The 24,181-nt window shown below is 35.7% G+C and overlaps 1 protein-coding gene across 2 annotated transcripts; it reads right to left on the bottom strand.

The window, feature by feature from the left end:
* Window positions 1-5,199: 5,199 nt before the first annotated feature.
* Window positions 5,200-21,195, bottom strand: LOC140984539 (uncharacterized). 2 transcript variants are annotated; one of them, XM_073452033.1, is made up of 8 exons: window positions 20,605-21,195; window positions 19,184-19,324; window positions 18,886-18,978; window positions 18,653-18,779; window positions 17,350-17,453; window positions 6,517-6,597; window positions 5,638-5,717; window positions 5,200-5,536 (listed from the first exon to the last, which is right to left on the bottom strand). In XM_073452033.1, exons 1-8 carry the CDS (start codon window positions 20,917-20,919, stop codon window positions 5,317-5,319), a joined length of 1,161 nt encoding a protein of 386 aa, XP_073308134.1. In that variant the 5' UTR covers window positions 20,920-21,195; the 3' UTR covers window positions 5,200-5,316. The 2 variants fall into 2 exon arrangements, with proteins under 2 accessions (XP_073308134.1, XP_073308135.1); XM_073452034.1 differs by having other exon boundaries at window positions 17,359-17,453; window positions 20,605-21,189.
* Window positions 21,196-24,181: the final 2,986 nt, after the last annotated feature.

The raw sequence follows: 24,181 nt of genomic DNA, 5'->3' as shown, positions 1-24,181 counted from the left end.
ACTTTTTCTTCAGAAAATAATTTTTATGGAGATATTTTTGTTTATTTTGTATGTGTGGCCATGGTTAATGAGAGAGACGAAAGAGTAATTTGATTGTGTTCGAAGATTCTGAGAAAATGACGATGGATCAAAGAATTTTAAAAGTTCGAAAGGAAATAATCTTTGTAAAAATAACTCTGAACACAATTGTGGGCTCCCTTTAAAGTAGGAAGAACGCCATTTACTCTATGAATGAGTCTCATGTTAAACCGTCTCACGGATCCTAATATGTGAGATGAGTCAATCTTACCAATATTCACAATAAAAAGTAATACTTTTTCATGGATAACCCAAATAAAGATCCGTCTCACAAAATACGACCCGTGAAACCGTCTCACACAAGTTTTTGCCTAACTTCTATATGCATATTTATATATTATACTTATTTATTACTTATAAAAATGTGTATGATAAAAATTTATATATATGAAAGGCCCATATATATAATTATTTGAATGGAGAAATATCTAAATGAATTCTAAATTAAATATATTGGCAAAAGAAAAAACAAAAAAACGTAAAATCACCATTATTATTTATAAATTAAATAAATGAATTGAATTGAAAAGAAAATTATATTTAATCAAATTATTAATTTCTAAATACCTGAACAAAGATAATATTTTATAACACAAAATTTAATTGTGAATTTAAATATTATTAATCAAAAAATTACTAAATTTGGATCAGAATTGCCTATAAAAATGTGATGAAATAAGTTGTTCATCCACATACATTATATGATATAATACTGGAAAGATATTTTTATAAAGCTGTTAAATGAGAACGACATGTGAAAAATCAATCAAATTTTTTATTAGTTTTTTCTCACTAATTCTAAAAATAAATTGAATAATTAATTTTTTTAATTTCTCTCATGGATTCTATTTTATTTAAGTCTCCTCATTATTATATATTATCAAATATTACTTAATTATAACAATAATAACATGACAATTTATTTGCATTTGTAGAGTTATTCTCATACATATATAAATACAATTATATATTGACAAAAACGTAATAAAACATTAACTAAAAAAACTTTAATAAACAATTAATTTGAAAGAAAAATATAATATATATTGAGCTCATTTACATCTATTATTTTTCATTAATAAATTGACTTCATTACTAAAATGATTTCGATATGTGAGGTGAAATATAGTTATCTTATATAACATTGTTTGTCTTTTTTTGTTCAAATGTAGATAAATAGTAGTCGGTGTGAATTATTGTTGAATCAGATAAATATGTGCAAATTTTAGTTTAAAAAATTTAGATAAAATAATTCGGTGCAGATTTTTTTTTTTAACTAATATGACATTTAATTAGTTTATAATTAAATTATTACAAGTTAATTAGGAGAAATTATGCATTTGGTTTTTTTTATTAGGAGAGTATATGCATTAATAAGTATTTCATTTATGATTATTTACTATTGTTAATGTGAATGTGAGTTAAACAAATTTTTTTTTGATGATTTGGATACTATTAAATTTACATTCGCCTCTTCACTTATCATTGCATTGTATGTGTTTACTATTTAATTTATGTTATTTATCTATTATATATTTGTTATTGTTAAATTTATATTTTCATTTTATTATAATATTATTATTGTTCCTTAAAAATTAATTATATTAATAATTATTCTAATTAACTTTAGTCGTCCAATTGTGAAAATATCAAATCATCTACTGAAACTTCCCTTCCTTTTTAACTTTAAAATATAACAAGATTTTTTTTTAATAAACATTTTCCTCTAACTTCAAAACAACCCAACATAAAAACTAATATTTAAAAACCTCAAATGCATAAAGATCCATAAATCGACAACACAAAATCGTACGTCAATTTTGAAATGATCCAAAACTAAACTTCAAAACTTTAAATACTAAACTAATGCGGAAAATAAAAGTCCTTCGGGAATGTACTGTCGGACCCGATCCACTCAACCGTCAGTGCCTCTCTCAAAATCACCATCGCCTGCGACCATCCAAACCTAGTGAGTCTAATAATTCAGCACGTTCAAACCATACATAATAAATAATACATATACAGGCACATGCAACTTTAAAATAATCTTTTTAATAAAATAAGCTGACGTAAAAACTCGTAATCATATATCATATCATAAATCATTAAATCATAAAGTTTTTCATCATTATAAATCATTTTTGGGTGAAGTTTGATCCTTGAAAATGACTATCATATACCATATATCGTATCATCATGATCGGATGATCAGTCTAGCTATACCAAGTACCTGGGGGTGGGGCGTCAGCAACTCTCGTCACTGGACCATGACCAAATATGAAAATACGATCGTGGGCTCTCTCTGGGGTCTTTTTCCGTAAACAGACTCCCTCAGGGCCTCTTCCCTTACGATATCCCCAATCATATCTTTTATATCACAGTCATTTCAAATCTTTCAAAATATTTTTCATTTTTCTTTTATTTATAAAATATTGTATCCTTCAAAAATCGTAAAATAGCATTTTTCGGTAAAAATCATTCAGCATTTGCATATATCATAAAAATATAATATTTTCATTATAAACATTTTAAAATATCATTTAGCATTTAGCATGCATTATGATTCTTCGGGATACTGCGAGACCTCTCGAACTACTTGGGACGTAAAAAGTCCATTTTACCCCTGGACCTCGGACTTCCCAATTTTGACTCTTTCTTACTTTTGTTGACTCGAACCTATCTTGAACCATCATATAAGCTTAAATTCGAATTCTAATATTTTTCTTAGGTGTAAACCCGAGCCTTTCAATTTAATGACTTAATAGTTAAACCGTGAAGAGTTTTAAACCCGAATAAATTCAAAACTTAATATTTTCTTCTCAAATTTTAAACATAAGCTTTTAATTGCTAAACTATCCCCCGTGAACTACGAACCAACCCCCGTCGACTATGGTTCGAGCCCATACTTTTCCCCTAGCCAAAACTGAACCCTAAAGCTTCCTAGAACCGATCGCCTCACCCAAACCTCAACCCACCCTAGACCAGACCCTGCCTAGACCCTACCTGACCCAGCCCTGACCCAGCGCATTAGCCCCAGCTGTCCACAACCGAGCCGTGCGCGAAAACCCTAAGGCGCGCGGCTGTCACCCTCTTCGAGCCACCGTTCTAGCCAGCCTCCTACGTCCCTATCCCTTGAATGCGGCCTGCAAAGGGCCTTGACCAAGTCTGTTTGAACCCTGGTGCAGCCATGACCGAACCCTCCCAAGGAAACCCTTGAAAACCCTAGCCTCCTTCGTCCCTAGCAACGCACGCACCTAGCTCATGTCCAGCCTTCATCGTGTCCTCCTATGACCCTTTTCTTGTCCCTTAAACATCTAATATAAACAGCATGTCCCTTAGAACATGTAACGTAATTCATATATGCATAGAAACGTCAATTTTTGAGAAATATACGTCCATACGTTAAACAATTTGAGCTTAAACTTTTTTCATGCTAGAAAGCATAAATCATCCATAATATCATTTCAATACTCCAAAAACTAATTTTACAACCCTCCATTTGCGTTTAGAATGCTAGAATATTCAATCGTCGACGTGGGTTGCGAAAAGAAGCGAACGGGCGACGAATAACCTTGAATTTTGCTCTCAAACTTTCGAAAATTTGTGTGTGTGGTGTGTGAAATTTTCGGCCAACTAGGAGTCTATATAAGCCTAGGATTTGATTTTATAATTTAGTGTTTTAGTTGATAAATGAGTCTAGAGTTTAGAGTTTTTAGGACTCTAGCTTTGAAAATAATTAGGCCCGTTAATCCTAGGTAAATTAGATCGAATAAGGCCCAATTATATATAAAATAAAATTTTACAAAAATCTTTTTCAAAAACAATAACTTTCGGGTCCATAAAAGTACTTCCTTTCACTAAAACTTCCTTCCCTTGTAAAATAAGGTTCGATTTTCCAAATAACTTCGACTCCAGCATTTTTAGAAAATTTTCATCCTATTAAATCATTTTATCGAGCCTTAAAAAGATTTAAAGCAAAATATTTTCTTCTTGGTCGTCCCCGGTCTTCTTTCCCCAATCTAATATCGAATATCCGAAAAAAAATCTTTAATTTCATGAAATCATGCAATTTAAACATTTAATCATATAACATATATCATTTAAGTAATTAAAATCAATAAAATAAAATAAATGAGCAATTTAAGCAATTTGCATGCATGCGGTTTACGTGGACTGATTTTTGGACGTTACATCTACATAAATCGAAAGACTCCTTAGAGACATATATTTAGAACTTTAATATCATCGGACATATATGGAAATTGTATTCTATATTATTTTTATTTTTATCAAGTTTAAATTTCTAACCTAATTTATTCTTATGTTAACTCGTTAATGATCATAAATATCAAATTAAATGCTAATATTAATTACAATTTAAATTATATAACCATTATTTTTCGTTTTAATTTCTTTGAAACTCACAATGCACCACTTTATTGCAATTATTGTTTGGAGTATTTGTAAATTGATAAGGACTTACGATTGAAAAGTTTGATATTTTCTTAAAATTGCATTTGAGATCATAGTTTTGACCTCCAATTTCTCTATAAGAGTAAGTACAAAAAGAAGAGAGAGCAGTTTATTTATTTTACTTGTTTGGTTGTCGTTTTTTTATTTTTCAAGTGTTGTGTCATCCATTGTTTTCTTTAATTTCAACTGCAAATTTAATAGCACATTAGAGTTTTAACTTATTATTTTTTAAAAAAATTATAATTTTGATCTATATATTTGTTGATTTACCCATTTTGATCATTTTAGTTTTGACATATCTTGTACTTTTTTGCAATTTTGGTCATTTTTTTCATGTAACGTGCTGACATGTACAATACCACATCAACATTCTCAAAGAAATTGAACTGGTTAATTTTTTTACAAAACATCCCACACAAAATTTAGTAACCTGAACTCGAAACATTTTCTGAAAAACCAACCGTTACATGGGATAAGTAATAAAATGTTTAAATTGTTCTACAAAAATATAAGCACTGAAACATTTCAAAAGTCGTTAAAGTTCCAAAGAAATGAAAGATCGATCTAAGGGTCTCCACTGATGCCGCTGCTACCCCTTTCTTCTCTGATGCATGACATGGGAATAGTAAAAGAAAAAACAAGCCCTCATGAATCATGATATTTCATTCATTTGATAACTAACAGCAATAACTTTTATCTACGATAAAATCTCCTTCAACGATAAATATGTTACATGTATATGTAGCAAAATTAGCTTCATTGTCGTTAGCAAATGTCATCATTGTGTCTTCCTCTACGAGAAATGGACCTACCCATTCGAAGCCTTCGTGTTGTGAGTGCTTCCAACAAAACCTCCAATGAATGTTCAATGGCTTCCGCCTGTTTGTCCAATTCAAAGGAACTGAATTCTTGAACATGTTGGAGTTCATAAAGTAGGCCTATTGCAGCAGCTGCTGTGCATGTGCGATCCCACGATGGTTGGGGTCTGAAACTCAAAAACAAAATCATATATAAAACAAGGCTCAAAATGGCAGTAGATTGACAAAGCTTATGGCGCTATATTATATGAGATTTTGACTGCTGTACCTAAGTTCATGCATCGAAGATACACCGATGTTCAGAGATATGCAATGAAGTTCATTTCCCCAGATTAATTTAGCTCGATCCTGTATAAAATACAAGTTCAAGATATGACAATATGCCTAAATCTTGATTCACTCTCAAATCATGTTATGATAATATCGACATCTAGTATCCTAAACAGCTCTCTTGTATTTAATGTATTTGACATATATATCTCTTACATGTAATCAGTTTTGCACTTGATCAGAGATGTAACTCTTGATAAGGGAGGCAAGTGTCAGCTACATTAAATATAGGAGAGGTGAATGTCAAAATCCCTTATTTTGAAAAGTAACGAAAAACCGAATTAAAATTGAATTATATCTTGGAAAGTTCAAGATATAACAACATGCCTAAATCTGGATTCACTCTCAAATTGTGTTCTGATAATACCCACATCCAGTATCCTAAACAGTGACATTTACATTTCTTACATGTTATCAATTTTGCACTTGATAACAGAGGTAGTCTTGATAAAGGAGGCAAGTGTCTACTATACATCAAATACATGATAGGTTAATAAAAAAACCCTTATATTTTTGGAAAATAACGAAAAATTGAATTAAAATAATGATTATGTCGGGGGATATGGAAATTAAAAAATATACATTCTAGGGAATAAAATAAAAACAAAACCAAACAAGATTAAATTTGTTGAAATCAATTCTTGAGGAATACTCAAGGAATCAAAAACTACACATCATCAACTCTTCTTTCCAAATCAATATTAGTTATACATGTTAATGTTTTACAGAAGTTCATGAATTTTCAGAGGAAATCCAAGGAAAGCAAATTTAGAAAGAAACTCTGGAAAATAAGAAAACATACTGTTTGCTGAAATACCTGCAAACGTCTAAACATTGCATTTGAATTGCTCCAAGTACCATCAATTAAGATAAAATTCATGGTGTCATCTCCATTTTCCTGTGAAATAAGGGATCATTAATTGGTATTCAACACAAAGTAAGAGGTACGATGCCTCAGTACATCAAAGGGAAAAACTAAAAACATTTTGAAATTGACCCGGACGAGATCAAATTACACATTCATCATCTGATGAGCAGTTCGTAATACTATGTGTAATATTTATCATTTCATTGCTAAAAAATTTGCCTGCTAAACTAATTGTTCATGTTCAAAATACTTATGTTAGAATCCAATTTATCAGTTGGAACTGGGGTCATTGTTCTGTTTCAAAATCCTACCTTCGAACTTCAAATTAGAATCAACAGTAGTTTGCCCAGACATATAGATTATAAGAAAGACATAAATCAAAGGACCACTACATAGGCTATTTTTAGTAATCCATTGAATACGAACGCTTTACTCCATCCGTTGAGAGGGCTGGTCACAATCCTGGTTAAAGGAGGAGTGTTGATGCTATGTCGGTGATAGCCTAGCACCATAAAAAATATATCACCCTTGGTATTAGGTCTGTGACAACCAACCAACTATTGCGTCACAACTTTTCACATGGATATTAGTTCAAACATTAACACGAATTGCCAGGTCGTCGCCCACTTTAAGCGACGTGCTTCACCTACGCTCGGGTATAATGTCAAATGAGATAGGCGTTGCAGCGGCGCCCGGTTACAGTGATAAATAGGCAAGGGTTCTCGCACCTTACTGGACGGGGGCGAGTAAAGAAGCTAGTTCATATTAGAATTGGGAAGATTAGATTAGCCTCTTCTTCATATTATATCTCGAGTATGATCGGAAAATGGCATCAGTTTGCAATTCATGCTATCGCTAATTCTATGAACCCCGTACCTCTTGTTTGATCGGTCTTCTTTGGATTCGTTCTTTTCCTGCAATCGCTAATTCTATGAACCCCATACCTGTTGTTTGATCGGTCTTCTTTGGATTCGTTCTTTTCCTGCAATCGATTGGATCTCCAATGGCATTTCCGGTTCCAGTGCTGCCTCGATGCCTATGATGATCCTTTTAATCCATATTTTCTACATCACGCTGATAATCCTGGTATGAATCTGGTCTCGCAACCTCTCAATGGTGACAACTACATTGTTTGGAGTCGTTCTCTGTTGATTGCCCTATCTGCTAAAAAAAGCTAGGGTTTATCAATGGCTCGATTAAACGTCCCGATGATGGTATTTTTGGTCTACTCTCTGCTTGGATACGAAGCAATAGCATCGTAATTTATTGGATCCTCAATTCAGTGTCGAAAGAAATCTCTGCTAGTATTCTCTTCTCCGAATCTCCGGCTGGTATTTGGAATGATCACGATTCCAACAGAGTAATGGTCCCCGAATGTTTCAATTGCGTCATGATCTTGCTTGTCTCGCTCAGAAACAAAACTCGGTTAGCATCTATTTCACCAAAATAAAGACAATTTGGGAAGAGCTTGAAAATTATAAACCAAGTGGTAATTGTGGAAAGTGTTCATGCGGTGGTGTTAAAGAGGTTCAAAATTACTTTCAGTGAGAATATGTGATGTCTTTTCTCATGGGACTCAATGATTCGTTTGCTCACATCCGGGGCCAGTTACTTCTCGTGGATCCCCTTCCACCGATCAGCATGTTTTTCGCATTTGTCTTGCAAGAGGAATGCCAAAGAAACATTACTAGTTCATCTCGTTCATCATCTGATTCTTTGAACACTTTGGCCTTCGATGTTAAGGCAAATCGTTCAAATAAAGGGGCTGCCCCAACTCTTGGTACTGGTCATTCCAAAGGTTCCAAGCGAGAGCGCCCTCACTGTACCGCCTGTTGATCTCCCGGTCACACTCCGGATAAAAGTTACAGAAAGAAAAAAAGGTCACTTCGCCCACTCAGGCGCGCCGTGAGTGCGCTTTAAGCGTGCCCGAGCCTTCAAAGGCGAGCCCGGGCATAAGTAACCCGCTGTGCCTGGGTAGGGGTCGCCTGGTTTAGCCGCTCAGCTTAACAAGTATGGGCTAAGCAGAGAAAATTAACCTTTGTTTCAAATAATAGATTGGATTTGCATATTTTTTATCTTGTTCATTGCGATATTTGGGAACCATATCACGTTGTGTCCTCTTCTGGTTATCGTTATTTTCTTACATTGGTTGATGATTGTATGTGTTTTACTTGGATATACTTACTTCGTAACAAGTCTGATGCGCTTCATGTTGTTCCAAGATTCTTTCACATGGTTGATACTCAGTTTCATAAAACTATAAAAGTGTTTCGGTCGGATATGTGAAAGAATTGCGGTTTGGTGACTTTTTTTTAACGAAAATGGAGTTCTCCACCAACTTTCTTGTGTTGAGCGTCCTCAACAAAACTCAATTGTTGAACGCAAGCATCAAACACCTGCTGAACGTTGCCTGAGCTTGCTTTATATTTTCAAGCTCGCCTTCCAATTTCTAATTTCTCTCTGGACAGAATGTGTCTTGACTGCAACTTTTCTAATTAATAACACCATCCACTATCTTACACAACCAATCACCCTTTGAGCTACTACATCAATTCCTCATTGATTACTCTTCCTTGAGGGTGCTTGGGCCTTGGTTGTCTCTACTTCGCCTCCATGTTATCTGGTTCTCGCACAAAATTTGATCCCAGAGCAAAACCTTGTGTGTTTGTTGTGTATCCCCCCTGGCATCAAGAGATACAAGCTTTATGACTTGCAAACACAACTTTTTGTCACTCGTGATGTTTTTCACCAAGGTGTCTTTCTCTCCTCCATTTCTTGTCCGACACCGGTGCAAGATGTTGACCCATTCTCTGATTTGGTGTTACCAGTCAACCAAACGGACTTGCCCACAACTATCTCCCAAGACAATTCCTACCACTCGTGACTCAACAGCACATAAAACAGCTTGCTTCGGTCGCGGTGCCTATTCGCTAATCTACAAGGACATCCCATCCCACTTGCAAGATTATCATTGCACATAATTATATTGAGCCAATAAAAAAGTCTTGCTTAGAGAGAGAAAATGCTCTCCCTTCTCCCTAGTTGGACAAGGAGCGAGACTTTGAAATTTCTGGGATAGACTCTTCTCGTTTGCATTTATCTCACGTTCTGATTAAGAACTTCAAGATATTATTTTTTATCTGCCTTCCACGCATTGTCTTCTCCTTCTTCTCCACTGATAGTGCATCTTTGGACAGAGGAGTTTGATTTCCGCATTGTTCGTGATTGGATTCTGGATTCGTCACGCTCTGTTCTGCTGGTTTTGGAGTGGGTCTCCTACACCTGATCTGTACTACCTGCTGATTCTCCTGGATTTAATCGTGGATTCACTAGCTACTGCTCTGAGGTTTTTCATATCTGCTTTGGCGTTTACAACTGGTTTTGCCACTAAGTGCTTGACAATATTCCTCAATGAGTCGGAAAGTTTATGAACGTAAGCTTGAGATTAAGGGACCTGACCACAGTGTGCCTATTAAGAGCCATAATACTTTGAATAATCCCAATGTGTCTGTTACTAATAAGATTGACACTACATTGATTGTAGACTCTTCTCTTGTTCCGCCTATGGATTTGAATGTGAATGAAGGCTTACATCGCAATGTGGAAATGGTCAATTTTGGGAGCATACAGGAGAACAATAACACTACTGATATCGACAATGGGGTACCTCAAATCCAGGATAATAACTTGAATAAATCAAGGGCTAATAATGGATTAATGAACAAGAATACTTGGGTGCCGTATGCTAGCTTGTTTAAGAAAAATAGAATGGCCAATGCTAATTACAAGCTAGAGTTCATGGATACGGGATCCGAGAAGTAAAGATTTGGCCTGGAGGATATTGACACAGTTGAGAAAACATTTGGTATTTGTCTTCTTGGGTATGTGATTAGTGGCAAACCACCCACAGCTGCTTTGTTTGACTTGGTTAGGCGTTGGGGATCAGATATCAAATTCCAGACTCATGAAAGCTGATGGATTGTGTTCACATTTTCGAGTGTGGAAGTCAAGGAGAGAGTTCTTAGTGGAGGTAACTACATGGTCTATGGTTACCACTTGTTCCTCAAGGAAATGCCGAGGTGCTTCAGATTTAGAGAAGACATGAAATCACTACCTTCATGGGTTCAAATACATGGGCTACCACCAGATTGCTGGTACACGCATATTCTTAGTAAATTGGCATCTCGTGTTGGGAATCCTATTCATATGGATATGCTTACCCATGATCGTAAGCGGGTTGAGTATGCTAGAGTTTTAATTGAGATAGAAACTTCAAAGCCGAAAATTTCTGAACTTGAAGTTGAATTGCCTATTGGAGATGTGACAGCCAAGTTTGATTTTGAGCTTGACATCAATTTTTGTGAGCACTGTCAGAAGGCTGGTCACGCTTTGGAAACTTGTTTTCTTAAAAATCAAGATGATGCAGCACAAGGGGACACGGTTGCTACTGGTTATACAACACGTAGTAGATCCCGTAGTGTGGTGTCGAAAAAAAGTGGTTCCAGGGGGAGATCCAGACTCGGGAAAACCTACAAATACGCGCCCTCTAGATCTAACTCTACTGCTGGAATGAACAAGGGTACTGGTAGTACTAGAAGTGAGAAGTTAAAGAAGGATACAATTCCTACTCTGGCAGAGCACAACCCACCGTCTGTTGCACTGGAACAGGCAGCAACCATGGATAATTTGGATACTTTAGTTCCGAGTGTTACAGAGAAAAAATCGATGGACAGTGGTATGAATACAGGCAAAGGTAACAGTGGGACGACAGGGGTAGATGAAGAAGGATTTAAGATGGTATATCACAAAAAGAGTAATAAGAAGAAGCAAAAGAAAGTCATGAGTGTGGATGCTAAGAAGCAAGGTAAAAACAAGGACATGTCGACTTTCTTTGAGGGAATGGAAGAGAATAGCTCTTGTGATACTGAATATACCACTGTTGGGGATACTAGCAAGAGTACAAGATACTTTGGGAATGTAGAGAAGGGGCGGCAACCCGGAACCGCCTCCGGTTCTCAATGAAGATAGCATGTTGGAATATTAGAGGCTTGCATAAGCCTCTAAAACAAAAGAGTGTCCAATCTACTATGGGCACTCAAAAGATTGATGTTTTTGGTATCCTTGAGTCCAAGTTTGATGAGAAGGCGTTGCTCAACATGATAGGAATCTGGTTCCAAGGTATGCAAGTTACTCACAACTTCTTGTCTAGTAATAAGGGCCGTATTTTTGTTCTATGGAATCCTGACACCGTGGATTTGAGCATCTTGAGTATGAATGATCAAGCTATACATGTTCGATTGACTTGCCTCATAACAAATAAAACTTTATGTGCATCCTGTATCTACGGGCTGAACACTATTGTTCAGAGACGTAATCTTTGGGTTGATTTGATATGTTTTGGTGAGAATTGTAGTCTACCATGGATACTTTTGGGGGACTTTAATAATGTCTTGTCTCAACAAGAGAAAAAGGGCGGATTGAAATTGAATAACTATGAGACCAAAAGACTTCGTAGATTGTGTGACATCACTTAATTTATCGGACATGCGATATATTGGTTCCTTGTTTACGTGGATGAGCCCGAAGGTGAGCTGTAAAGTTGACCGAGTTATGATAAATCGTTTATGGGCTGTCTCAGGTTTCGAAGGGGTTTCAGAATTCATTGCTCCGGGTTGTTTATCAGACCACACTTTTTTGACAGTCTCACTGATGAAGCCTCGTCTTAAGAGCCAGAAACCTTTCAAATTTTTTAACATGTGTGCTCTTAATGCAGGTTTTGAAGATTTGGTTAGGCAGCATTGGCATTTTAATGGGTTTGGTACCTTAAAATACAAGTTGAAACATCTGTTCGAGGGTATGAAGAAGCCTCTTATTACCCTGAATAGAAACCATTACAGTCATATCTCCTCTCGAGCATTGGCTGCTAAAAAGAAATTGGAAGAAATGCAGACCTCCATGTTAGCTACGGGTACCATGCATGTAGAGTATAAAGACACCAGAAGGTACACGAAGATGGTCTTAGAAGTTGAGAGGTCCTTCATCGCCCAAAAAACTAAGTGTACTTATCTGAAACAAGGGGATAGATGTACCAAATTTTTTCATGATCTCATCAAGCGAAATAACAGAAAGAATGCCATTGTTGCGCTACAGAACCACGATGGATCTACCACAACAGACACGACTGCTATATCTCGTAAATTCATTGAATTCTATGAGGGGATTTTAGGGTGTACAGTGGAAAGGAAATCGGTTGCCAGAGAGCTGTTGGAAGATGGTCCGAGTGTTATGGTCAGTGACTCGGAGAGTTTGATAGCTTCTGTGACATTGGAGGAAGTCCGAGCAGCTTTATTTGATAATGATAATGACAAAGCCCCTGGTTCAGACGGGTATGGATCATCTTTCTTTAAATCTTCTTGGAATATTATTGGTCGTGATATCTTTGTAGCTGTGCAAAAATTTTTTATCAATGGTGGACTATTGAAACAATGGAACCACACTCCATTATCACACTGGTTCCGAAATCTACTAAAGCATCTTCGGTCAATGATTATCGGCCTATCTCTTGTTGTACGATATTCTACAAAATAATCTCTAAAGTGTTGGTTGAAAGATTGAGGAAAGTTATTGGCAGGCTGGTTGACAAGGCCCAAGCTGCTTTTATTCAGGGCCGTTCTATTGTTTGGCTCAAGAGCTTCTTCGCAAGTATGCACGTAAACGCAGTTCGCCCATATGCACTCTTAAAGTGGATATTCAGAAAGCTTATGATACAGTTGATTGGGATTTTCTGAGAGAAGTTCTTGTAGCTCTTAACTTCCCTTGCAGATTTATAGGATGGATCATGGAATGCGTCTCTACTACTTCTTATTCTTTGTCAATGAATGGACAGTACCATGGGCACTTCGTTGGGAAACGAAGGTTGCGACAAGGTGACCCACTTTCTCCTTTCTTATTTACACTATGTCTTGAGATGTTATCTCGGTCACTTAAGAAAATGTCACGATCGCCATTGTTTGGCTTCCACCCGAAATGTCTTAATGCTCACATCACTCATATGGCCTATGCGGATGATTTGCTCATTTTTTCTCGAGGTGACACACAGAGTATTTCCATGGTTATGAACTGTCTTTCTGACTTTGGGGATATGGCAGGATTGAGAATTAATCACTTGAAATCTATCATCTTTATGGCGAGCATAGATACGGAGGTGCGACGGGAAATTCTTGACATTACAGGCTTTCATCTTGGTGACCTACCCCTTCGTTATCTTGGTATCCCGGTGGCTTCGAGGAAAATGAGAACTTCAGACTGCAGCAACCTCGTGGATAACATTGCAAACAAAATCAGATCTTGGCCAAGACACACTCACACGCCGGGAAGTTGGAACTCATTAGATCAGTGATCCAAGGTATTGATTGCTTTTGGATTTCGGTGCTCCCTCTACCTGCTAATATTATAAATGATATATATGCATTGTGCCGGAAATTTGTTTGGCCCACCAAACGACCACCAGTGGCTTGGAAAGTGCTTTGTCAACCTGTTGAGGATGGGGGTTGGGGCTTAAAAAATCTAAAAGCATGGAACCATGCACTGTTAGCTAAACTTTATGGAAGATTCATCTTAACAAAGATTGCTTGTGGATTTCGTGGGTGAATCATACCTATAGTCACTACGGTAACGTTTGGGAATGGAATGGGCTTAAGGAAGAGTCACCCTTGATCAAGCAAATACTGTGTATTCGAGACAGTTTGTTGTTGCATGAAGGTTCCGTGAATGCAGCTGTTTCGACACTAATTAATTAGTTCAGTGCTGGTAGAGGTCTCTCACGTGCTTATGACTTCTTTGTTAACAAAGTGGGAAGGTGGCCGTGGAAACCACTACTGCATAAATCGTTCATCATCCCTAAGCACAGGTTCACTCTTTGGTTGTTTGCACATTCTAAATTCCTTACTCGAGATAAACTTGATTTTATTTCAGATAAAGCGTGCATTTTGTATCAACGACGTATTGAAACGGCTGCACACATTTATTTCAATTGTCAAGTTTCGAAAGGGATATGTAATGGGGTTCGTGATTGGCTTAGCATGAAGAAGAACATGGGCTCTACTAATGCAGTACTCAAGGCATTCCGGGGAATATACCGAGGTAACTCTGTGATCAATAAGCTCAGACTTATGGCGCTTGCGGCTACCGTCTATCTAATTTGGAATGCGAGAAATCGAGCCATATTTGAGAATGAGAAGCCGGATGTTGAAGCGATAAAGATTTTGTGCTTTCGTTGTACGCCTAATGCATTGGATGTGATGAATAACAGCTGTGAGTAGTCCTTGATTTTCCTTACATACGCTTTTCCTAGTCATACGGATGACCAGTGTAGTTGTACTATGTTAATTAATTCTGATTGTCCGGGGAATGCCCAGAGTAGTTGTATCATTCCGACATTTTTTTACCTATTTTAATGGAATCATTTTATTAAAAAAAAAAAGATTATCATTGCAATCTCCTCATTGATAATCTGTCACTTGGTGCTTCTCCCTCCAATCGTTATCCTTTATCTAGTTCCATTAGTTGTGATGCATTGTCTCCATCCTACAAAAATTTGGTCCCCAATGTGTCTACACACTATGAACCACAATTTTTTCATCAAGCAGTTAAATATTCAAAGTGGCGTGATGCTATGAAGACTGAATTGGATGTTATGGAACCATATGATACTTGGAGTGTGGTCCCCCTTCCTCCAAGTATGCACTTCGTTGATTATCGTTGGGATCTATAAAATTAAGTTTAACTCTTCGGGGTCTATTGAGAGGCACAAAGCCCTTCTTGTTGCCAAGGGTTATGAGCGTCGATTCTGTAGAGACTTTTCTCCAGTTGCCAAACTTGTAAAAGTCCTTGCACTTGCAACGAGCCAGTCTTGGAAGTTAATCAAGGTAATATCACTTTCTGAATTCTGCCATATACCTATTTTCATCTCCCAAGTGCAGCGCTGCTCCTCCAACGTTCAATCAAGATCCACGGCTCAAGGTAATTTCACTTTCAGGTTTGTTTCTGGCAGGAAACTTTGTGAATTCTGCCATATCCCTTGTTGGAATATCACTTCAATTAAAAGGAAGGAAACTTTCTGCCCATATCTTCTTTTCTATTTCACTGAAGAGTGAAGACATAGACGTTCCCAACATATGAATTTCTTAAATATCACTGGAGACTGAAGAATAATTTGATGATTTAGAATTCGAATTTTTTCCCTAAATATTTTGAGCATTTAAGACTTAGTAATGAATTTTTTGATGATTGAAGTTTTTTTCTGATTATGATTTATGTTACATTATCTATAAATGAATTTTTAATTATATTGATTGTTATCTTTGTGAAAAATATTTAATATAAATATTTTAAATTACTTTATATAAGTTGAATTTTAAAATTTATGTCAAATGTGCTTTGCTTCAATAAAGTGTGCGCTTTGTCTTGCGCCTCAGGCCTCAGACACCCTAGCACTTTAGCGTGCCTTGCGCTCCAAATAACTACAATTGAATTTGTCAAGCTAGTCCTTAATCAACAATTTAACTCAAAGATATTGGTGAATTGACGTTTTTCTTGGGTTTGGAGATAACTCGGTCAGCTACTGGTATTGTTCTTTCCCAACGCAATTACACACTCAAACTTCTGGAAGACACGTGCTACTTATCATCCAAACCTATAAACGTTGCCATGAATCCCAAAATTGCTCTCAACTCTGATGATGGTGATGTTCTAAGTGACTCCTCATACTACAAGAGCCTCATTGGTCACCTATCATACTTAACTATTTTACACCCCGATATCACCTTCGCAGTTCATCGGCTTAGCCAGTTTGTGGCACATCCTCGCACTCCCCCACCTACAGGCAGTTCATCATCTGTTTCGCTATCTCAAATGCACTCCAGGACAAAGAATGTTTTTTCCTGCCTCATCTCCCCTGCAACTCAAAGGCTTCGCTGACGCTGACCGAGGTTCGTGCAACAACTTCAGGAAGTCCATAACAGGGTTTTGCATCTTTTTCGGAGATGCAATGGTTTCTTGGAAGGCCAAGAAACATACCACTGTATCTCGTTCCTTTACCGAGGCCGAGTATCGGGCTATGTCAACTACGACAAGCGAGTTAGTCTGGTTACGGAAGCTCTTGCTGGATATGTCAATCAATCTTATTGTACTCACACTGTTATTATGCGATAACCAGGCCGCCCACCACATCGCGACAAATCCGACATTCCTTTAACGCGCTAAACATATCGACATTGATTGCCATTTTGTTCGTGAAAAGGTTAATGATGGCTCCATCAAGCTTATGTCAGTTCGTTCCCAGCACCAACTTGCAGACTTATTCACCAAACCTTTGCCCCTTGCTAGCTTTTCGTCTTTGCTAAGCAAGATGAGTGTCAAAGACATCTACCGTTCATCTTGAGGGGGAGTTTTATACGTACTTAGTAAAGATAGTTATAGTAGTTAGCAAAAGTTGTGCTGTTATTTATCAGTCGTAGTATATAAACACATTAGTGCATGTACATTATTTTTTTAGATACATTGAATACAAGAGATGGTATTCATTTTTATATTCTCTCTCAAGTATGATCGTAATATTTGTTTTTTCGTCTATTAAAATCACATGCCGATCCTACACAGTTTATTTTCAAACCCAAATGGACTAAAAGAAAATATGGAATGCAAAATTACAACCTGACCAAAGCTTGCCTTCATGAGAAAAATTACAACCAGACTAATATATATATTCATGAGAGAGTTTACCGTTATTACTTGTCTTTCTGGATCCCAGGAATGGGACACAATATCTCTAACAGAAAATGTTGTCGCATTCTTATTTGGATAAAGGCACCAAACCTTGTTTCTGCCTGAAAATCATGTACTAAAATCAGAAGCCTGTCATATCACTATTCCAAAGTTTGTAACATAAATGAAAATATCAGCAATTATATCTAAATGTTTGAAGTAGAACACAAGCATATACAATGGACAAGAAGTTCGATGGACAGTGAATGAACAAAAGTAGAAAGAAAATTAGCACATTTAAAACACCAACAGTTGCAATTTCTGCAACAGAAGTACCTAATTAAACTAACAAAAAAGTATCTCCAATTGATGCGACCTTTCCCGAGATTAGCTTTGTGATGTTTACCATTTCCACAAAATCATGGTCGTAGAAGATCGAGTTATTTTGACTTCAAGCAAGAACAATGGAAGGATAATGCATGCAAGCTTGAAGTGGATCAACTTAATTCAAGTTTAATATTAAATTAATTGGTTATGGGCTAAGTCTACTCAATCAATCATCTAAAGGCTTAAATTGTGAGTTTTCTTCAACTTGAGAATATTTTTCATGCTCTTGTTGAATAAATCTAAATTATCAAGATTCATTCTTGTTGGCATTCAACCTAGACTTGTCATCTTCATTATTCGAAGGAATGACACCTTAAACCAATTTAAAACTATCACTGGAATTCAATTTGCAATTGTTATGCAGTCATTGAGTCTATTCCCTAATAAAAACCATGTTCTAGCTTTGGAGAGTTTGACATAGGTACCTTCAGAGTTCAGTGTATTGCTTTGGTTCTCATCTCCCATGATTCTGCACTTTCCAGAAATGGAAATACTACAAAATTTGTTGTACTCATTTCAAATTCAATCTTTGTTGGTATCAATATCCCAATAATAGAAACTTGTCATACTTTTAGAATAAAAATAAATACCAAATCGTAATTCCAAAGAAAGAGTAGTCATTATTAAGACACCATCCGGAAATTATGTGAACTTCAAGAAAGAATAAAGCATTAATGATTGGTGAACAACAAGAATGAATGATACATTTACGAGCGTCCCAACATATGAAGTCTATGACAACATGTAGACATGATACAGAGGACAATGAATTTCTCTATATTGTGCTTCATCATAACTTATAAATTCCATAAACAAGAAAATGAAGAATGACTTGAAATGGAACTATGGAAAAGTGTACAAAGAGAAGGCATAAATTCCAGTCATAATTTCGATTGCAGACCAATATTTACCAAGACAGAGGTAAAAGTCAAACCTTCTAGTTGGAATACATTCCACATCTTTTCTTCATGTTCAGTGATCCCAAATAAACACAAAGTTGCAGCATGAACGCCAAACACTTGCCACAATAACTTCCCAGTATTATTCTGCCTCAAAAAATCCTGCCAAGAATGGATCATCCACCATCCGATGATCTTCGTCGTCAGATGATACAAAAAATAAAAAATAAGGTTTTAAATGGGAAGGCAAAATGAAATGTTGTACAACCTTTGGGTGCATATATAACCAGATATGCAGTTGTTTCGCAAGAGAACAAGTTGTCACTCTTGAACACATACAATCTTCCGAGGCGAGCCAGCACTACAAAAAGTTTTTTAAAAAAAATAACTCAAGAGATAGGAAAAAAGTGATCTGGATAGGAATAAAGAATAATCAAGCCATAAATTCCAATAAAACTCATGATATTAAAGACGCTAATCTTTCAAAAAAGTGGAGAATCGATCACTGTACAACTATAAAAATAGATGAGAGCTGAAATAAAACAATTAACAAGGAAACAACGTACTTTCTGACACAGATAACCCCTGCTTCCAAGTAGTCGGCATGCTATTTGTCGAGCAGAAAAGAATTGGAGTTTTTCCTCGGAGTCACCTAACGATGCATATTTTGCCCTATGTTTTTTGTCCTCTTTCACCTTGAAATCTCCCTTCAAAGATCGACAAAAGGGAATTAAATGTTAATGCAAAAAATTGTATGCAGCCAAACAAAACACAGTGATTGGGGGATGAGGCGGATAACTTTGGTTGCAAATATTGTCAAGCATGTCCAATCTTCTACTGTGTTCTGGATAAAAATGTAAAAAAAAAAAAAAAAAAAAAAAAAAAAAAAAACAAAAAAAAAAAAAAAAAAAAAAAAAAAAAAAAAAAAAAAAAAAAAAAAAAAAAAAAAAAAAAAAAAAAAACAAGGCTCGAAACATGGATGGGCCTTTACGTTATAGCGAAATGCCAAAATACAATTAAAAGGTGCAAATGTCACTGAGAATGAACACGCTATTCATGGGCATTGAAGTTTGTCACGGTCGAGGTTACGAAGATGCCATTTGTTGTAGATGCTAAGAGATGTTATGGGAAATATTGGCTCTCAGAGCATCCATAGTACTATTGAAACAAAAACCATTTTAATGCCAAATTATACAGTATTTCTCAAAAACAGAAACGATTATATTCCAGTAAGAATTAACACCTAACTCGCCCTGCACGCTAAAGAAGTTAGAAAGTTATCAAACGATGGGGCATGTGCCTCAGTGTTGAGATCTCATTATTCACTAAATTTGAGGCAGCCATTCTTTTAAAGTACATAAATACACTAGCAATGGTAGTATCAAGCGTTAAGAGCTTATGTGCCATAAGTTAACGTGAATATTTAAACTAGTTGATGAAAATTTTCAGTTATTTGTTTCTAGCTATATGATGTAATCGAAGGTTTTTACTCACATTGAAGCACGCTATGATGCAATAGAAGTTTATGCAATGGATGAATCGTTCTATGGCATCAGAAATTGGTCACCTGAATTCCCATATTCTAAAAATACTATCTAATCTTGGTGGAAGTACTTCCCAAAATTACAGCTTCTGATCCATTTAGATCTCAATACATAATCTTAGTAACTGAAAATTTTCAGGCACCAATTTTAACCTTCATTTGGATACAAGAACTCCCCACAAAACCAACAACAATGAATGCGAGTAAAAAAGAATCGAGAAGATAAAACATAACAAGATTTCATTTATGTTCCCAACACTCCAAATCCAACCCCATCGCCTTCTACCCTATTCCACACCACGAAAAGGTGCAAAAAACCATAACCCAAGAAATGGAAAACAAAAGAACGGAAAACCACAATGCCACTGATATATACAAAAGCAAGTCAACACATAAACCCCCCTACATTGTCAATATTAGTGGATGAAAGTTTGGATTTTTTACCGAGAGGCTGCCATGGTTGCCGCCAAAAGTCATGTGGGAATCTGTTTCCTTTTCCAACATTTTCAAGTCTCGAATGACTTGATTAACCATATAGGGTACAGGAGAGGTGGTGCCCCAAGCTTGCCATTCTTGTAGGCTAACGGGGGCTTCATTTGCTTCTGCTACACCGTGGTGTACTACTGGCTGTGAAGAATTGTTTCCCGAGGAAAAGGGCTTCGTATCCATGTAGGATTCTAGCCTCTTTACGAAGAAATTGCAAGATCTTAATTGGGAATCAAAGAAAGCAAAAGAGCGTTTAAACCTCGACAAGGGCATGATGCCTTTTGAGTAACATCCTCACGACCACTCCAACTGAAAGACACGGGCCTTTTCCGTAACTTGGGATTCGATCGATCTCGGCAGGGGCTCAAATGATCCAAGCTGAAGAATGTTGCTCCACTCTAGCTTGATTCGAAAATAAATTAGTTAAATATTTTTTGTCAGCTTCCATTTGGATTATAGTTTTCTCCTAACAAAAGGCCGCAATGAAAAACTATCAAACGTAATATGATTCAAATTTCATTAATAGATGTATAGAGTTTATCTGGCTTTGTATTTTAAACGATACATATCAAACTATTGTAGTCTTATAAATCCTTATAAATGATATCAAGTATCAAACTATTGTAGTCTTATAAATCCTTACAAATGATCTACTTGAAGTAGCATTTCTTCATTATCCAATAATTAGATACACGATTAAAAGTTTTGTTCTTTCTAGATTGCACAAAAAATCTATACAAAATTTGCATTGAGAATCAATCACTGGAAATTTGTGAGATTCTGGTGGCGGTACGACAGTATTCCGGTGGGGCAGCGGCAGTGCACTATTGTGGAGTGGTTGTTTCGGTCGTGAGATGAACTCCAAGGATGGTGGACGATTTTGAGCGATGTGAGGTGAGAAAAAATTCTTACATATAAATTTGAAATGTATTGTCATATATATAATTTTCATGGATTAAGTTAAAATCTTACTAGGACTCTTTTATTTTATAGTTTTCTCCTTGTCAAAAATCTCCAATTTTATTGTCTAACTAGTAGGAGAAGTAGTTAGTAGGGGTGTTCAAACTTCGGATAAAACCGAAAAAATCGAAAATCCAAATCGAAAAAACAGAACACCGAACCGAACCGAAAGTCGAATTTTGTAATTCGGATATAAATGTTAAAATCGAAGTTTATTTGGTTCGGTCTCGGATTATATATGTCAAAACCGAACAAACCGAAAAAATCGAAATTTCATTAAATTAAGAATTTATTTATATTATACATTTTGATATGATATTTAGAGAATGAAAAACTATTTTGAACAATTTTTAGTTGATTGTTGTTTGTTTAATTAATTTAGACCTTATATTTAAATATTTTACTAAGAAAACATATAGAAAGTTAACATATTATATTTTACAATATATTTATATTATTAATTTAAATAATTATACCAAAACCGAATTAACCGACCGAAATAACCGAACCGTTTTGGTAGAAAACCAAACCGAACCGAAAAAAATTGATTCGAATATCGGATTATATATTTCTAAAACCGAAAACCGAAAAAACCGAAATGAAAAACCGAAAATCGAATCGAACCGACCGGTGAATACCCCTAGTAGTTAGAGTTGTATTATGATCATCAATCCTATTAAGCAAATAATTCACGGTTCAGTCATGATCTTTCTAAAACTCATCGAGGTCAAGTGTCTCTCTCATCAAATATCTCATGTAGCATTTTCTATTTTTGATAATACATGATATGATTAAATGACTATTATATAATTATTTAATTTTATACCTTCTAGAATAATTCATGAGAATTTTATGTATAGTCAAAACTACTTAATTAATATTTAATTAGCATATTCTAAATTTATTAATTAAATAATTGTGACTCTATCATAATCCCAATAGATAATCAGACAACGTCGTTGTGAATATGGTTAGCGTACAGTACGAGCTCTTCATCTCATATATCTCGATCGAATATGCAACCATTGGTATATTGAGAGTTGAAAATGAATTCGATAATGATGTGATGTATCTTTGAGTGATTATAGTTGCATCGTTTGTGCAACTAAGAAAACACTTTTCCTTAAAGAACAACTCAAACTCTGACCAGAGATTCCTTGCACTATTAACTCATCAGATTACATAGAATATCCATACTGTAGATGAGCGGTGAATCATCGACTACAATGTATCAGCTCCTACATAAGTCGAAACTATACTCAACCTCGTCACTTGATGACCCTCGCTGAGTCGCTAAACGAGTCAAATTGCAGCACTAATACGCAAAGCCTCTATGTTTCCCCGTGTCAAATGACTAATGGTGTATAACCATAACTACGGACTTAATCCACTTGATAAGTGATAATCACGTGGACAGTCTGAGGTAGAGTTGTTCAGTACAATCATCATATGATCACCAATCTGTAAGATTGGACATCTCCATGCCCATAACAATGAAACATGACGTTAACATCACTAATGCTAGTTTTCAGCTCGAGCAACATTTATCATTATTCCCAAAATCTTCTAGATAATGTGGAACTTCCTCAGTATATGTTTGGATCATTGATGCGACATTGGTCATTTGCTTGCACAAGGACACCAGTGTTATTACAATACATCGGGACTATATCAATGCCTCTTGAACAAAATTCATCATCCAAACAACCTCCATCACACAGCTGATGCAGCTATGTATTCCGAATTAGTAGTTGAATATGTTGTGGTGTCTTGCTTGGAACTATTCTCAAATACAGCACCACCATTGAGCTTGAATAAAAATTTAAAAGTTAATTTCAAATAATCCACATATGACTAGAAGCTAGAATCAATGTAGCCTTCTAATTTTAATTCTCTACGCCCATAGACCATGAACAAATTCTTAATCCTTTTTAAGTACTTGAGAATATTCTTCACGGATTTCCAATACAGTGGATCGGTGTTCAACTAATATCTACTTGAAACACACATGGGGAATGCATTGGTAGATATTCTCTCTTGGACTCCTCCATTGAGAATCTCATCAGTATGATATCAATATAAATGGATTGGGTGAACCTTGACATCCTCTTTGATCTATCCTTATATATCTGTATCCCTAATACATATGATGATTTACTCATATCCTTCATGGAGAATTTACTATCTAACCATACTTTTATTGATTGCAATAAACATATTATTCCTAATGGGTAGTATATCATCAATATAAAGTACTAGGAATGTTAATGGGTAAGTCCCAACATCCTCTTTGATCTATCTTTTATAGATATGTATTCCTAATACATAAGAATGAATCATATCCTTCATATATAATTTGCTAACTAACGATACTTTTGTTGATTGCAAAAAAACCTACATAATTCATAATTAGTAGTATGTCATAAACATAAATTACTAGGAATGTCACTGCAGTCCCAGTAACATTCTTGTACATGCAAGGTTTCTTAGGATTATTAACAAAATCAAACTATTTGATATTGTTATCGATTATAAGGTTCCAACTTCTAGATGCCTGTTTGAGACCATAAAAAGA

Source organism: Primulina huaijiensis, chromosome 9 (assembly GCF_012295235.1).
Source record: "Primulina huaijiensis isolate GDHJ02 chromosome 9, ASM1229523v2, whole genome shotgun sequence".
Taxonomy (NCBI): domain Eukaryota; kingdom Viridiplantae; phylum Streptophyta; class Magnoliopsida; order Lamiales; family Gesneriaceae; genus Primulina; species Primulina huaijiensis.
The sequence above is the reverse complement of the archived record's forward strand: the minus strand, read 5'-3'. Positions and strand labels throughout refer to the sequence as shown.